General features: G+C 38.3%; 1 protein-coding gene across 1 annotated transcript in view; it reads right to left on the reverse strand.

The window, feature by feature from the left end:
* LOC136853955 (hornerin-like) overlaps window positions 1–15,982 on the reverse strand; it is a 34,618-nt gene extending 18,636 nt beyond the window's left edge. The window contains exons 1-9 of the mRNA XM_067129853.1: window positions 15,217–15,982; window positions 12,486–12,606; window positions 11,776–11,930; window positions 11,444–11,626; window positions 10,618–11,012; window positions 9,761–9,992; window positions 8,721–9,537; window positions 8,194–8,320; window positions 6,763–6,939 (exon numbers count right to left, since the gene is read on the reverse strand). Coding sequence (XP_066985954.1) covers window positions 6,763–6,939; window positions 8,194–8,320; window positions 8,721–9,537; window positions 9,761–9,992; window positions 10,618–11,012; window positions 11,444–11,626; window positions 11,776–11,930; window positions 12,486–12,606; window positions 15,217–15,883 — 2,874 coding nt within the window. The 5' untranslated portion in view covers window positions 15,884–15,982. The remainder of the gene's footprint in view (window positions 1–6,762; window positions 6,940–8,193; window positions 8,321–8,720; window positions 9,538–9,760; window positions 9,993–10,617; window positions 11,013–11,443; window positions 11,627–11,775; window positions 11,931–12,485; window positions 12,607–15,216) is intronic.
* Window positions 15,983–16,562: the final 580 nt, after the last annotated feature.

A 16,562-nucleotide genomic window follows, 5' to 3' on the forward strand; every position in this document is an offset into this window, starting at 1 on the left:
TATTATGATGTTCTCTGTTTATCATTATTTGCAGCCTAAGAAAACAAACAATGAATGAATTTTTATGATTATTGTGATTATTATTGCAACAAGAGCTGTCATTCAGAACCATTGGCAACTGAAACTTCTTTTCATTCACTAGAGTGACAACTCTCTTTGAAGTTCTCCTCCTTCAAATCTGAGCTTATCAGCCATATGACCGAGTCTGAATTGTCTCTGAGAGGTCATAATTCAGAGGTTAAGAGGTAATGAGGTCAGGGTGAGATTGGCGCCAGAGCTGTTTCTAGTTCCATCTAGGTCAGGGGACAATGGCATCCTTGTCAAGGCTGTAGTGGCTCTTAGTTAAATCCCATCCCCTTCAGCTTCACTGTAAATCTGGCTATTTTACTCTCTCTCTCTCTCTCTCTCTCTCTCTCTCTCTCTCTCTCTCCCTTTCTCTCTGTTTCTCTTCTCTCTCTCTCTCTCTCTCTCTCTCTCTCTCTCTCTCTCTCTCTCTCTCTCTCTCTCTCTGTTTACACACATGTGTGTAAAGGGGGCAAAACTAGGGATTTTCCTTAGTGGGAGATGGAACCAAAGTACTGAAATATAGAGAAAGTCAAAATGATCTCATGCGAGTACATTCAAGTACACAGTCACGCACACGCACGCACACACACACATATATATATATATACATACATAAATACAAACACATACACACACAAATAGTTGCATGATCAAGAGTCTACGAATCTTCTCACTTTTAAGTCAAAAATATGTTTAAGCCAATGACATAATCCCTAATACGAAAATAGCATATAATCCGTTCGCTTTGAATAGTTTACTAAACATTTTAAACTTTTGCGAACTTTTTTCCTTCATTTTTCTAACAAGAAAATTATTTAATTATTGTAATGGTGTTATGGTGTTGGTGACCGTGATTATTGGGACGTTAGTTTATGGCATCAGATAAACCAAACTAAGTGTGGCATTTCATCTTGCATCATGCAATCTCTGCTTGCCCAAGGCACGTGCCTGTTAAAGATGAACTGCAAATGCTTGCTTTGTTCCACTCGTTTCTGTCTATTTCTTAAGTAAATGAAGTAAATACTCGTAATTGTAAATTTTACGTAAATTATAATTTCCTTTTCATCTTGTAATTATAAATTTTACATAAATAAATTATACTTTCCTTTTCATCTTGGAGAAGATTTTTGTCAATCTTCATCAATCCCAAGAAGATCCTTTTCAAGGAACACATTCCGCTCAGCGATGCATAACCTTAGAAACAAGAAGGGAGAAAGGGTAAAAATAACACCGTTTTAGGAACCCCACTTGTGATCACACCCGCAAAAAACGACCCACATCTCCAGGGACACTGTTTTGTTGTTTTGGCTCGGGAACTAATAATATCCTTCTGTAGCTATGTTTGGTTCGCCACGGCCGCTGAACGATGTGCATTCAAGCGCCGAAAAAAGCTCTCGATCGGGATGCGTGGCAACAGATTTCGTAAAAATGCTTCGAGATTTATGAATATTCTGGCTGGGTCTGTTTTATGTCACTTTGTCCCTTAAGATGGCTGCATTATGGAGGTACACTTGCCCCACGTCTGCGTTTCTTTATATCGTCAGTGGAGCCAAAACATGCATTTGGTGTTACGTTACCGATAGTTTTTTTTTTCTTATTGACACTTTCAAGTTCTCCTTCTACTTCATTCCTTCCGTAATTGATACCGCAATTATAAGTGATGAGGTCACTGGAAGAATTGTTTTTGTTTAATTTGACGTTTTTATCGCTGCTACCTGATGTCTTTTATCTCACTGAAATATTACTGATGCTGACATTAGTGGCTTTGGTTAAATCAATACCTTCCATTCATTAAACTTTCCTTGGAAGCTGCATGTTCCTTTTAGTTGTGCAGTGTAGTCTTTGAGTTTTCCTTAAAAAAAAAAAAAAACTATGACATCACTTTGTTCATAAGATCATAAATCTTCTATTGAATCAGAAGATGCAATTCAGTACAAAGCAGATCAGTCGTCAGGTATCCAAGTCTAAAACTTGGATGTGGTTTGCATATAAGAATAAAAATGTTTGGAGGACTCTGAAATTGCTTCACGTGAAATAAAAACAAGTTTAAAAGTTAAGCACCTGGAAGTCTGCCTTTATTCGCTATCTTAGACTTGATCAATAAATAAATAAATGTTATGTCAAGATTGGAACCACTGTCAGACAGTAATAATCAACATGACTAACTTTTCCAGTCAATATTGTATTCATCATAATTCTAAGCAACCATTAAACACTGGAAATGAAAAAAAACAGCAAGACTGGTTTGTTCAGGATTTTCCTGTACCTCTATTTCCAGGCTCAGGAACTCTCTGCCTGCTTCCGTCTTCCCTCATTCATCCGAGAATCTTCCACTTCTCCTCCTTTTCACCCACCCCAAACCACCTCCCTAATACTCCATTGTTTTCCTTTGGAGCCCAAAACCATAGTTGATGGATGAAATGTCAATGTACAGATTTTGATCATTCAAGGTTATATAAGGTCACAAAGTCGCCTCAGTTTACAAGAACTGATCATTTAAGGTTAGACAAGGTCAGTAAATTGCCTCAGTTTATAGAAATTGATCATTCAAGGATAGATAAAGCCAATGAGTTGCCTCAGGTTATATAAATTGATCATTCAAGGTTAGATAAGGTCACTAAGTTCCCTTAATTTATAGAAATTGATCATGCAAGGTAAGACAAGGTCAGTAAGTTTCCCCAGTTTATAGAAATTGATCATTCAAGGTTAGATAAGGTCAGTAAGTTCCCTCAGTTTATAGAAATTGATCACTCAAGGTTAGATAAGGTCAGTATGTTCCCTCAGTTTATAGAAATTGATCACTCAAGGTTAGATAAGGTCAGTGTGTTCCCTCAGTTTATAGAAATTGATCAGTCAAGGTTAGATAAGGTCAATAAGTCCCCTCAGTTTACAGATATTGATCAGTCAAGTTTAGACAAGGTCGCTCAGTGGCCTCAGTTTATAGGAATTGATCGTTCCCTCAGTTATAGATAAGGTCACTAAGTGGTCTCAGTTTACAGAAACCGATCATTCAAGGCTAAATAAGGTCATTAAGTTGCCTCTTCCTTTGGCCTTTGCATTAAACATGCTTCTGAGTTTCTAAGATTAGGTGTCGTGATGTCTGTGTTTAGAAATGCAATTTTTTTTTTTTTTTTTTTTTTTTTTTTTTTTTTTTTTTTGCTTACAAAAGGGTAGAGCGGATGACATTCTGCTACGTCATTGCGTTATAACGAGTCGATACATGGTCATAAAAACCACATGAGCAACAGTTTCCTCAGGATGTTTACCTACAAAAGCTTCCTCTCAAGATTTTTTTTTTCTTTTTAATTTCTTTTGCGTTACCTTCAGTAAAGAAATATATATATATATATATATATATATATATATATATATATATATATATATATATATATATATATATATATATATATATATATATATATATATATATATATATATATATATATTATATATATATATATATATATATATATATATATATATATATATATATATATATATATATATATATATATATATATATATATATATATATATATATTCTGTATATATTGTGATGACATCAAAACCAATTCTACAAGAGAGACATGTTATTGAAATGTGTAAAATTAGCTATAGAGGCCAGATGAAAAAGACATTTGAAAGTTTTTTTTAACTTTTTTGAGAATCATCCTAATAACCAAAATCCTTTCTCGCGCTTCACATAAAACTAAAGCCCACAGTGACAGCAACAGCGGATATGAATAACTGTGCTTATAATTATGCGTCGGTGCCTCCCAGTAAAAGTTTATCTGAACATGCAGCTGAATATTTTTCCGATATAATTCTTTCACTCTGTTTCTACGGCCAATTTAAGAAGAATGAGCTTCAGTTTATTTTTGTGAGTTATTTCAAAACTTAAAAAAAAAAAAAATGTACAGAGATCTGACCTGAACCGCCATTTTCTGTTAACGAAGATTTTGATTCATTTGGGTCCTCGATTGTTTGATTGCCTTGCAACTATTTGGCGTTCCAGTTACGCTATGAGATCTCTTTCCTCCCTGTGTATGAATTAGCCCTCGCCACTAAAGCATTTGATTGGCAGAGTCTCATTTCATTCTTATATATTGGGCCGATCATTACAGATGTCACCCCAATACTTTAAGAGACATTATACTAAACCACTACTCACGGAATAAAGAAGAATGTCATTAAAATATGCGAATCTCAAAAATATTAATTACGTGCCGCATAAATTTGGAGTTCTCTGCTGCAATAGGATGCTTGTAGGCGTTCTAGTCATCAATTGCATCACTAATCCATGGTCTGAAGACCTCACATATTTAGTGTTTGTATTTGGTTTCGTTTAACTCATAACATTAACCACCAAGTGGTTGCTATTTTTAATATTTCGGTGTCTGTATATTCATTCATGCACATGTCTGAATAAACTGACTCATAGGTGTCCGGTGTTATACATACATTTATTTTCATGTTCTTGATTCTTATCGGGTAATTGTGTGCGTTAGTGTTACCAGTCAAGAAATGTGTTACTGGCCGATTAATTCTAATCATGTTATTCAGAGCAGACGTTCTCAATACAGGCCTTCAGATCAGTAAAGCTAAGCAATTGAAATTAAAAGATATGATAACTCGTCTTGTCTTTAAAGGAGCATATGTAACAACAGATTGAGAAGGCTGCAATGAATGATACCCCTGTTCCCTGAACTAGTTAGGCAAGAGACTGTGACTGTCTGTAAGCACAGGCTATCAGCAGAGAAAACTTTGCCAAAAATGGAGAAAGAGTTGCGACATGCTTTCAGCCCAAATTGAAAAATTTGGTCCTTGAAAATCTTATAGATTGGCTAATCAAGTTTGCTCAGAAGGTTGTCACAGAAGACACTCGACAGAAGGAACAAGTCAAGTGCAAGGAGAAATGACAGGCATTGATGAGCAACGTTAGGCCCAGCGGAATACAGAAATATGTAAAAGTGATTGAGATGACTGAATGGGAATAAGGATATCCGAGATTACTTGATGCTTGATCAGGGTAATGTGAAACTTTCTAGACGTTTAAGATATTCCCTTTCATTTAAATCAGAAAGTTAAGAACCTCGTGCAAGGAATCTTAGTGGCACACCGAAATTTTCATGTGGTTGATTTAAATTTGATGGGTTTTTTGTTGTTGATATAACTTGCTGCAGAGTTTTTATTACGCTGAAGGTTAATTGGGAATGAGATCCAGCCTCCGATAGTTTTAGATATAGAATCTTATCCCCTCTTCACTGCTGCCTGCTATTGAATGAGGATTCCTTCAATAAGTCAATACCTGTATGTTGGTTCGGATCCATTCGATAAACTGACATGAGATTCACATGAGGTTTCTTGCTAACCACAAGAAATTTCACGGTTTCAAACGGATGTTATGAAACTTAAAAAAATGTAATATGTATTTACTAATTTTGAAAATGCTGTCATTTATATCTGATACAATGCCAAGAATTAGTGGTGAAGCGTATGCATGATCTCATACGCTGTTTAAATACCAAAACATTTTGTCAGAGTGATATCATTTCCGTCAAACCATGATTTCCTCTCTCTCTCTCTCTCTCTCTCTCTCTCTCTCTCTCTCATCCATATAAAGCATGCATTTAAGGTGCGCCCATGTACAGTAAATGTGAATGTAATTACACTTTATAGATGTATATGATTGTTATGTATGAGTGATGAATTATATGTATACGAATGCTATTAGAAACCTTTTAACAGTATCGCAGTCTATTAGCAGCCCTGGTATATATCTCAAAAAGGAACGTCATTGAATCTCTGTGATGTGAAATATTCAAACATCCAATTAAAAATTGAAATGGGAAAAGCATGGCAAAATTTAGTTAGTGGTTGTCTTAGTAATTAGGGATACCAGGGGATAATTAGGGATACCAGGGCATACTCTTTTACATTATGCACACACAAAAAGGCACCTTCTCGATATCCAACACCCAGGTTTTAGTTAGCATGAAAAATATTAATAGAAACTGGGTTTGCAACTACCTATTTTTCCGTATTCTAAAGATTTTCCCACTATATATATATATATATATATAACTTTTATATCTCACTCTGATAAATGTTATCAAAACAACTACGAAAAAAAATTATCAAAATTCTTTATTCATTGATAAATGTTCAAAACAACACGATAAAAAATTTTTTTTTTAAATACAATTTTGTTTAAATATTATTATTCGTGTTATTTATATTATACATTCATGCACTACTTTAGATTAGGAGTTATGTTTTGTCAAACAGGCATTCTCCTTACACTATTCCCTTAACAATGCATATTATTTTCTTAAAGAACTAGAATTGAGGGGGTTCCTTTTTTAATTAATGATTAGCCCTCACGCAGAACCTTTCCACTTATATTCGTACAAGTCCGGTTATTTGTCGCGTTTTACTCCCGACTCAGGAATGACAAAATGAATATTACGAGATAACTTTGGCAGTGACAAATCCGCGCCCATCCAGGCAAGTCTTGTTTGGCAGTTTGACATATCACAAAGACAAACAACTATGGCATTTTCCAGTCGACAAGTTCGACTTCACCAGCAACCTTGCATAGACCAATCGTCTCCTGTCTTCAGAGTCTCTAGTTAATGTTATGGCTACGTTCAAAGGCACCGAGTATTATTTCTGCGTTCTCTCTAACTCCTCTCATAGTTCCTGCTGCTCGTCTTTAATGCAACGATTCGTCTGGGCGTCGAAACGATACGCTCTGTTTTTGCACACGAGGTCAAGGCGGTTCAGACTGAAGGAGGTCAGGTCGATTGCAGCTCCAAAGACCTCCATGGCGCGCGTTGTCCTTTCCGACGCTATTAGGCGCTCTGCCGAGATCTGTCAGACGGGAAGGAAAGTACAAAATCAATACAGGCAGGCCTGAATTTCTCCTGATTATCTATTTTAGACATTGCAATATCAAAGCTTAATTGAGTTAGAAATGAGGTAGCATTAGATTCAGTAGAATAGTCAGAATCATAAGGAAACAAAAATATTTCTAAGAAGAAAGGGTTTAATTCAATTCTAATATTTTAAAAAGTTATGTATAAAGTAACTAAAATATCACACCAAATGCAGAATTGGAAGGTAATGCATCACATTGAAAAACACATAAAAGTAATTTCTTTTAAACATGAAGAAGACTCAAGTAATTCTAGGCAAAAGGTAATCAGAAAAAAGCAGTCGGGTTAAGGTTAGGTGTATGGTGACTTCCAAGATCTGCTATTTTCTCTAATTTAGCGTAAAAGAAAGGTTAACTTGCTAAAAGCAAATATCTTTAAAATTTTGGGTGTTCCATCTAGAAAGCACGAAATCAACTTGAAGGAAGGTGCTCAACTTTCGACTTTCTATGCAAAAAATTAAAGCCTGAAAGTATAGCTTGAATGTTTTTTCCAAACATTGAGATGAAAAATATCCACTTCTTTTTTAAAGTCTGCCTGACCAGGTGTTCTTTGTTTAGTCGGAATTCTAGTCAGCTTTCTAACCTCACTTTCTAAAGGTTCAAAATAAATGAAAATCAAAGTGCACCGTTTGATACACAAAGAATATGTAGCTTAGATCGAGGTTTTTTGAAGTATATCGATTAAGAATTCAAATGTGAGCCATACTTATCATTAGCTTAAACAGGCAATCTTGTAAGTTCTGGTTCCTATTGAAAATTTAATGCTCCTAACTGAAAATCTTTTGCTACAAATGTCTATAAAGAAAACTTTCGTCTACAGTAATAATGTACTCAGTTTTGTTGAAGTAATCTTTAGCTTCGCTTGACATATCTTGTTTACATGAAATGATGAATAACAAAATTCTGTCATTTTCTTATGAATATGAGGTAATAATATCAAACCTGTACGAAGTTAGTAAACAAAGAACCTAGCAAAGACTAGATCTGAGAACAGTGAATGTAGTATTTTACTCGGATTTGTAAATTTTTTTCTGTTGAATGTAGAGCAATTATGACACACATTCCTGAATGCTTACAAGCAAAGCATCTAGAAATTACTGGATTTGAGAACAGTGAGTGTTTCAGATTTTCCCCGAGTTCTTAAATGAATGACCAAAAGATTTGGTCACGGATTTGTAAAGGATAGTCACCATTAGGGAATCTATGTCCGTTTCGACAACCGGTACTTGGACGTCGTCGTAGTAATAGTCCTCTAGTGGTTCAAATGGCCCGCCAACGATCCAGGTAACTTTCACCACGCTCTCCTCTTGACCTGGCCTAGAAAGCAAGTTAGAAATCTGAGGTCAGGTGATACTGCACAAATTCTTGAGTCACGTTACTGGCTAAATTTTTAAGTAACCTCGTATCGTTAGTCACCTGAAAATAAGTTTACCATCGCTAATGTATTGCGTTTATTAATGCACTGATAAATTTTCTTCTTTCACCAATTAAAAAATGGTGTCGCCATCATAAAGGGACCCAGTTAGAAATTACAGATTGATAATACATTTTTCCAGCTTGAAAATAGTAATTTCCTCTGCTACGGGGTAGGCACACACACACACACATATACATATATATATATATATATATATATATATATATATATACATACATATGTATGTATATATACACTGTATTATAATTTGCAACGCTGGAGAAAAGGTCTTCCACATACCTTTGCCGACATTTTGTCTTGGGAGTATGACAAGCAAGTTTCTTGCAGCTCTCAAGCTTCAGCAGTAGTTCATACAGAGCTTTCTTGACTTGATCGGCATTCATACAATCATCAACAAGAATTTTCAGCTCTATCGCAGCTTCCATGACAGCCGTCTCTGTCTCGTCAGCTTTCTCTCTTCTGGTTCCTTCGAAAGGTTGCTTACCCGCTGCTCTTTCCCTGTCTCTCTTCGTTTTGGATCCCTGTTGAATCATCTCTCGTTCACCGGCGATTTTAGAAGACTGTGCGTCAGAAAGAGAGTGCAAGCGATTATGAGACGCCTCCCCACTTATTCCTGGAACAGAATCAGTTTTAGGTGTGGGGGTTTCATGAGAATGAAAGCTTCTTTTACCGTCTCCCTCTGGAGTTACAGAGGCTTGCGATACCACGGGTGATGTACTAGTTGTCAGTGCCCCATCTTCGTATATTTGCGTCTCTGTGATACCCTGAGGCACCCTCTCTGTTTGGTGCAGAGCTGACTCTGATCTAAGTTCATGAGAGCCATGATCATCACCAGACATGTTACCGGGCCTATAATCTGCATCATCTTGACCAAAAACGTCGTAATGGTTATTCAAATCTTCTTCACTAAAGTCTCCTTTTTGGTATTTAGGAACGAAAGAAATCTTATCTGGTTTACGTTTTCGGTCTCCGTTAGTTTTGTGCTTCTTTCCTTTGCTTCTGAAGACGTCAGCCACTGTTTCATACTCTGTGTTCTTAGGGTTCTTTGCTGATCCACCTGCTGCGCCTTCGTCAGGTTTTTCACTTGGAAACTCCACTGCAAAAGTCGGAAAAAAAAACTCAATTACTCATCCAGTCTTTTAGCTAAAAATAGTATGTGCAATAAACAACATTGCCCATTACGTCAAATAGAATAAACTGAAGGCCAGCTGACAAAGAAAAGTTTACAGCCATAACGCCAAGGTTAATAAATATATTCTTAATCAGTGAGAGCATTTTATGAATAATGAATGCTGCTGACATGAATCTCTTCATCTTACCTGTTGGCCTAACAGTGATCACATATTGGCAGGTGGCTGAAGTCTGCAGATCTTGATCAATGGCTTTGCACTTCCTGATGAAATGCTGACCTCTCTTGACCTCTTGCATGTTGCACGTGACCTCAGCTCGATCCCCATTGACGTTGAAGAAAACAGGTAAAGGAAGGGAACTTATCTGATCCAAGGATAAGGTCACATCATCACAGTCATTATCTCGAGGTACCGGAGGCTCCTACAAGAAATAGCACAGCATTAGAGCTGCCAGGATTTTGATAATTAAGTAAATTATGCTTTGTGAGATGACTTATGGCACACGGACAGTCACTGTCATTTGATGAGGTTATATAAGTGCTAGGAATAGCAAGAATTTTCTTCTTTAAAACTCATCTCTCAGCTGTGTAAACAAGAGATGTAAATTTAGTTATTCGTTTTCTAACCAAAGCTCTTAATATTAAACTTCTAACGGCGAAAGACCCCTTTAAAAAAGGTGTCAGTATATACTCAAAACAAAATATTAAGATAGACTATTACTTTATACCACCTACGTTACATCAGAATCAGTCATATCATATTACATCTCGCAGTTTTGGATTGCATTTGCTTTAGGTAACCAGAGACTTGAATAATATCGGTGGTGATCGCGATCTTATTTAGCAAGGGAAACATCTTTGAAACTTCTTGGTTAATAGAAGATTCTTATTCTACAACAGCCAGTAAGTTCATTTGCTAAGCGGTTCATTGTTTTAATACCACATCACTTCGTGGTGCCCAGGGAGTGAGTCATCCTCTCAGCAACCTGACTGTTTCGTTAAAGAAATCGTATAACGAATTTCCAAAACACATGAACCCAGACTTACCGTGGAATAACACCCGGAGGGACTTCTGTTCCAGATCAGAGCTGGAGAGCAGGTGAGGAAGACCCGATCCATCTCAGATTGCCTCAGCACCAGGCCTGGGTCACATTCCACCTTGCAGGAGGTCCCCACCGGATAAAGTTCCAGCGGCGAGGAGACACTGCGCGGTCGGATGACACCGTCTGAGGGTGCGTCATCTTCGGTGATGGAAGGAACGGGCTCGTCCTTAGGGATGAAGTCCCTGCGAGGTAGGATTTCAACCGACGGTGGTTCACAGATCAGGCGTCCTCCAGGGACGTCCGGAGGTTGTGGGCAGTTACCTATGGGAGGTGACGGAGGGCGAGCTGGGTGAAGAGGTGTCGAAGGAGATGGTAACTCAGGTTTCTCTGAAGTAGGCCCTGCGAAGAATGATGACCTTTGAATGCACACATGTACAAGAGAGAGAGAGAGAGAGAGAGAGAGAGAGAGAGAGAGAGAGAGAGAGAGAGAGAGAGCATTGACCAGCTGCTCTCTGTTAGGGTGTAGGGTGCGAATGTAAATCTCTGCTATATCCAAATAAACATAACTTTTAGAAAACTATTAAGAGGTTTATGAATTGTGAACAAGCTTTATCAGAGTAAATTAGTGTACAGGTGGAATAAAGAAATATGAACATAATTAAGTAAACAGTAACATAAAAATGACAAACAAAATTTTAAAATACGATATTAAAAGAGGATAAATTGGACTTACAACAAACCTAAACTGTCTGATGCAAGCGGCAATGGGCCAAAAGAAGTCCCTGAAGCAACTAGACACAAACTACCGTGTGTATTCCCCTATACCCTACCATTACAACGTGGAGGCGGGTGAGTCCAATGGCGTCTGCTATGACCTGTGCAGGTAGTGACTGAGCTGCCTTGAAGAATGCGCCCTCCTCTGCACACCCAAGAGCATTTGGAACCCCAGGCACGCCCTGCCGTACAAGTGACCTCGGCTCCTTCTACCTCAGGTAACGCCGGACACTTCCGAACTGTGATGGGAGAAAGTTCTCAGCTCTTGATTGATTTTCCAGAAATCAGCACTTATTCAGAATGTTCCAATCTAGTTATTTTTGAAGTGTGGTCACCTTCCCCGTGAAGAGAGGAACTAACACGAATAATCGCTCAACAAGTAAAATACCTTCGACGTCGTAACTGACATTGCACGTGGTGATGGGCGTGGACGTGCTGGAATCGGATGTCCAGACAGCGATGATCATCCTGTACCGGCCCTCTGGAAGGAGGCTTCCAGGAGCAGGTCCTTCAGTGACGACAGTCCGCAGCTCGGGTATAAATCTTGAAGCATGAAGTAGTTCACGTAGTTAAACTGACTTTACGAGTCATGAACGAGTCATACTTTCAAAAGTAGTTAACACATTATTCTGAGACAGGTAACCTTTTTCTTTGACACAGAATTCCCTTCACCAACTATCAATACTTAAGTCCAGACTTGTATTCATATAAAATTTAATTTATATTTCTTCTATTTAACTGACACAAAATAAAATCAGTGAAAAGGATAAAAATCTTTTGGTATGAAGTTGCTAGCAGGCTCCATGCCTCAAGCCCTATGCCCTTTTGTAATGTATAAATATTTCTACGCATACATAATGTATTTATAGAATTCTCTACTTTCTTGTATACATAAATGTATATAAGAAGGTTGAGAATCGTATGAAGAGACAGTCGAAACTGGTCATCACCAAGATTAATTGTAACTGCTCCCCATACCATTTTATAAAATAAAGCGAAATGTTGCTTTGTTAGAATACTTGACAAAGGGCAGAGAGAGAGAGAGAGAGAGAGAGAGAGAGAGAGAGCCATGAAATGATTCATCGAAAGGAAACGTACCTTGGCGTACAAGAGAGAGGCGACGGAGGGTACGCGATGACGCAATCGGACCCCCTAGGTGCTTCCACCCGCGTGTCCGGAGGGCATTTGATGCACGGGAGTTCTTCTTCTCGTCTGTCGCCTGAAAGAAAGCATAGGATTAAACTCTCATTAAGTTCACTGTCCGCTTAGCTGACCAGCGGAAAGATCCACGAAGGTATACTGAAGCATCAGAGGTCCAAATGCAGTTACACAAAATGATTCGTAATTACTTACATAATATTATTAACATAAATCCAGTTTGACAAATTTAACCCCACTTCGCCATATTATCTCTTGTATTTTCAGCTGCTTACTTTTCGATGGAAAATTTCAGTTCAATGCCTATTCTATAAGTAACATCAACCAATCAAGAAATTAAATTAAATGGGTTTTAATTCACACATCCGTCCTGAATGTTCGAAGACTAAAGCTCATGAAATATCAGTGGTTGAATGAACTTCCTTCCAATATTATTTTTTTGCTTTTAAGGGAAAATGGAATTTCACTTTCACATAGTTACTGTTACTCCAACCTAGTCACAAGAAAATTGAAAAATCCCGAAAGTCAACCTTTGATAGCACCTAAGCTTCAAGTAACATCTTTTTTATGTATAATAATTTTTATTATTATTCAAAACATTCAGAATGGAATTTCTGATCTTATCTGATATGACACATCCCACCAAACAAATGTACCGTAGCAGCAGAATCTAACAGAGAGAGAGAGAGAGAGAGAGAGAGAGAGAGAGAGAGAGAGAGAGAGAGAGAGAGAGAGAGAGAGAGAGAGAGAGAATTCTCCCTTTGTGGGTTCTTATTTAAAGAGAGACGATTGACTCGACAATTATTTTGGGACATCATGATTTTAGCCCACGGACACATGGCGGAGCCATTTACATATGCTCAGCTGCTTCAGATGTCACAAGCATTTCCTGTTTAATCTTAACAACACAGATTCATGCGCCCACACACAGGATTGATATAGATTTAAACTTACTGTCAGTCTTCTGAATAATTACTGCGTGTCCTGAAGAGTTCAAATCTACTTAGAATGATTACGATAACTTTATGAAAAATGACATTTCAGATCTAACCTTGAATTTCTCAAGACGTCTGTGCATTATGAAGTCTGCAAACAAGTGGCAAAATGATGCAATGAAATATTTTCTCTTTTTAAACCTTCCCGTATTAAAACCTATGGTATTTTTTGGCAGTTAATTTAGTAAATTGTCAGATCTTGAGATATTATTTTTTATGATATGATGGATGTCTGGTTCCAAATGAAGGACTTTTACCTTGCAAAATACCTAATCTTGCATATCATTTTTCAAGAAAACTTGATATTATACAGTAGCGAAACCTGTCTTTCACCAGTTTAGTTAATTTTTCTAGCTTATCCAGTACTCAGGATGTCATGTATCAATGCTCAACGTCTGGCTATATGCAAAACAAAGTATCCTTTTAGCTGGCTAAGAATAAGAAATGAATGCACAACTCTGCGTCCACTTGCTTACAGAGGGTAAACAACCCTTTTGATTCAATTCTTGAAAGACAAAACCTCTTCGCCACTTGTCATAACATTCTCTCCTATCGTAAGATATAATGACGACGTCTGCCGTCCCCCAACAATCCCACTAATTAGTCAATTCAACAAAAGCGTAATAAGAACAGTCTCATTGCCCGGGCATAGGTATCAGAATTGTCAAAAGATAAATCAGCAGGACATTGCGCCTGAATTATTTTCAGGCAGCTGGCCCATTCCATTTTTACGCTGTGGTTCTTTGTCATTCGTTTGTTTAACGTCAGAGGGTTGCTTGTATTAATAATAATAAATGTTACTTTAGCTAATGTAAAAAAGAAAACTTGTGGGCATCATTTGTCCTCTTTCGAAAATATATTCTTAGCGAGTTGTTAAATATCTATCAGATCGGAGACGACTTGCCTAGATAAATGGAAAAATGTAGAGCAATTGATTTTCTGAATTTCTGAAGTTCCTGAATCATTACAGTACACGATTAATCGATTCTCCAGTCTGCATACTCAGCGAATGTATTTGTATAAGTTCTTGTGGTCTTTATTTGAATTTGAAACACATTCTCAACAATAATTACGCCGACGACAGTCTCGCATATGCTTACAATTTCCTCAAATGTCAACTCTAGTTAACAAGTTACAAACCGAATAGTGATAAATGAAATTCTACGGACAGTGCCTACCATCTTTCACAAATGATTTTTTTTTTTTTTTTTTTTAATCTTGGATTGACGAGAATCGATCATATATTCCTGTCTTTTGGTGGGTGTTAAATTCAGCTAGGCTTTTATTGCGGTACGATAAACATTCTTTGACAGTTAGTTTGGTAAATAATATTCTGTATCCTGTAGAAGTATAGCTTGATCGATGACTGTTGGCAGTCAGCTTGGTATCTTTGCTATCTTAATTAGCTGTCTAGTTTAATTAATAGCTTAACGATCTTATGTGGAAGTCTGGCATAAACCACCGACTGGCCTATTTAGTGGCTATTGATTTTAGTCTAGTTAACAACTATCTGGTTTTATTCACATCTTTACCACAAGTCTTTATAGTTGCTAGCTTGTAAAATACTGGATTTTGGGCTCGTCATTGTCAGTTAAGCTAACTTTGTATATTTCACTCGGTGTATAATCGAGTTGGTATATTGCAAAAGTTTTTTTAGCCGGTTTTGAGTTACTTACCTTTTGCAGAGGGAAGCTTGCTCAAATGCTGTTCAATACTTGGCTTTTGAGATCTCGCCCTAGACCCAATGGAAACTCTCACAGACCCCAGGTGATTCTTGGCTGACGGGATGACGGCACTCGGGGGAAGAATGGAGTCGTGAATTCTCGTTACTGGGTGAGAGAGGACGTTAGAATAAGTAGGTAAACCAGCTCCCAAAACCTCCCCCACAGAATGGGGTCCTTTCTCCTCAATACCGTGGTATTTTCCCCCGCTGAAGACCGTGTGGCTACTGATGACCGAGTGAACAGGGCTGAAATTGTTTCGACTGTGAGAAATACTTGTAGATTTGATCTCTGTGTGGTGGAACGGTTCTCGATCCGTCTTGGTACAGTTATTAAGGTCAGTGCCTGGAACGCTCGTGCTCCAGACATTCGGGGTGAACGAAGGGCGAGTTGGTCTGACGTGAGTTCTGACCACTGTTGGTCTTCCAAACACCTCCACATCCTCTGGAACGTCCTTCGTCGGGACGACGTTATTCCTGATGATCTTGTACTGGCTTTTCCCGCCATGGTGACCCGTCCTCCCCCTCGCTTCGTGATGACTGCGGTGATAAGGATGCCGGCGATGACCGCTATGGTGTGAGGAACGCGAAGGCTGCACGTGGCGGGAACCGTAATTGTTCATTCTTCCTCTCAGATGCCCCACCCGGTTGACCAGCTGGGACCTGAGTTTTCTCCATCCGGCTGACCTGATCCCTGTAGTATTTGTGGAAGGAGCTGAAAGTCGGACTTCTGTAGTGGTCGAAGAACAAATTGCCCCCTTTTGAGGACTGGTGGAGAGCGTGGCGTAGGAGGGTCTCCCATAAGGGATTGGCGTAACTGTGCCGGCTTCGCCTGGGAGAGGTTTTCTTGTGATGGATCGCGCTAGACCGCCTTCCTTTCCGGGCGTCACGGCCTCGACGATGGGACGATAATTCGCTCTGCCGGTGATGGAGGCGCTGGGAGGACCTGTCCAGGTGCGAAGGCCTCAGGTGTGAAGCCGACGCCACGGGGGTTTCTCTAATGGGAGGAGTAGAAGGAGGATGGGCAGGATGAGGAAAAAGGATGATGGGGGTTAGAAAGAAGGGGTATGAAATATTAAGGAACATTGCAACACAAATGGACACTAGTGATGATTATTCAAAACATGTTTTTCAGCAATTACATTACACCTGAATGCTTCCATGAGAAACAGTATTTAGGGACTCATTAAACAACCTGCTGTAATTAGCCATAATCTTGAAAAATTCCCTGTGAATAAATATAAAAAAAATTCTTCTTGTCGATAATATTCGATATTTAGCAACGTTCAAAGTATATCTTAG

Source organism: Macrobrachium rosenbergii, chromosome 28 (assembly GCF_040412425.1).
Source record: "Macrobrachium rosenbergii isolate ZJJX-2024 chromosome 28, ASM4041242v1, whole genome shotgun sequence".
Classification (NCBI taxonomy): Eukaryota; Metazoa; Arthropoda; class Malacostraca; order Decapoda; family Palaemonidae; genus Macrobrachium; species Macrobrachium rosenbergii.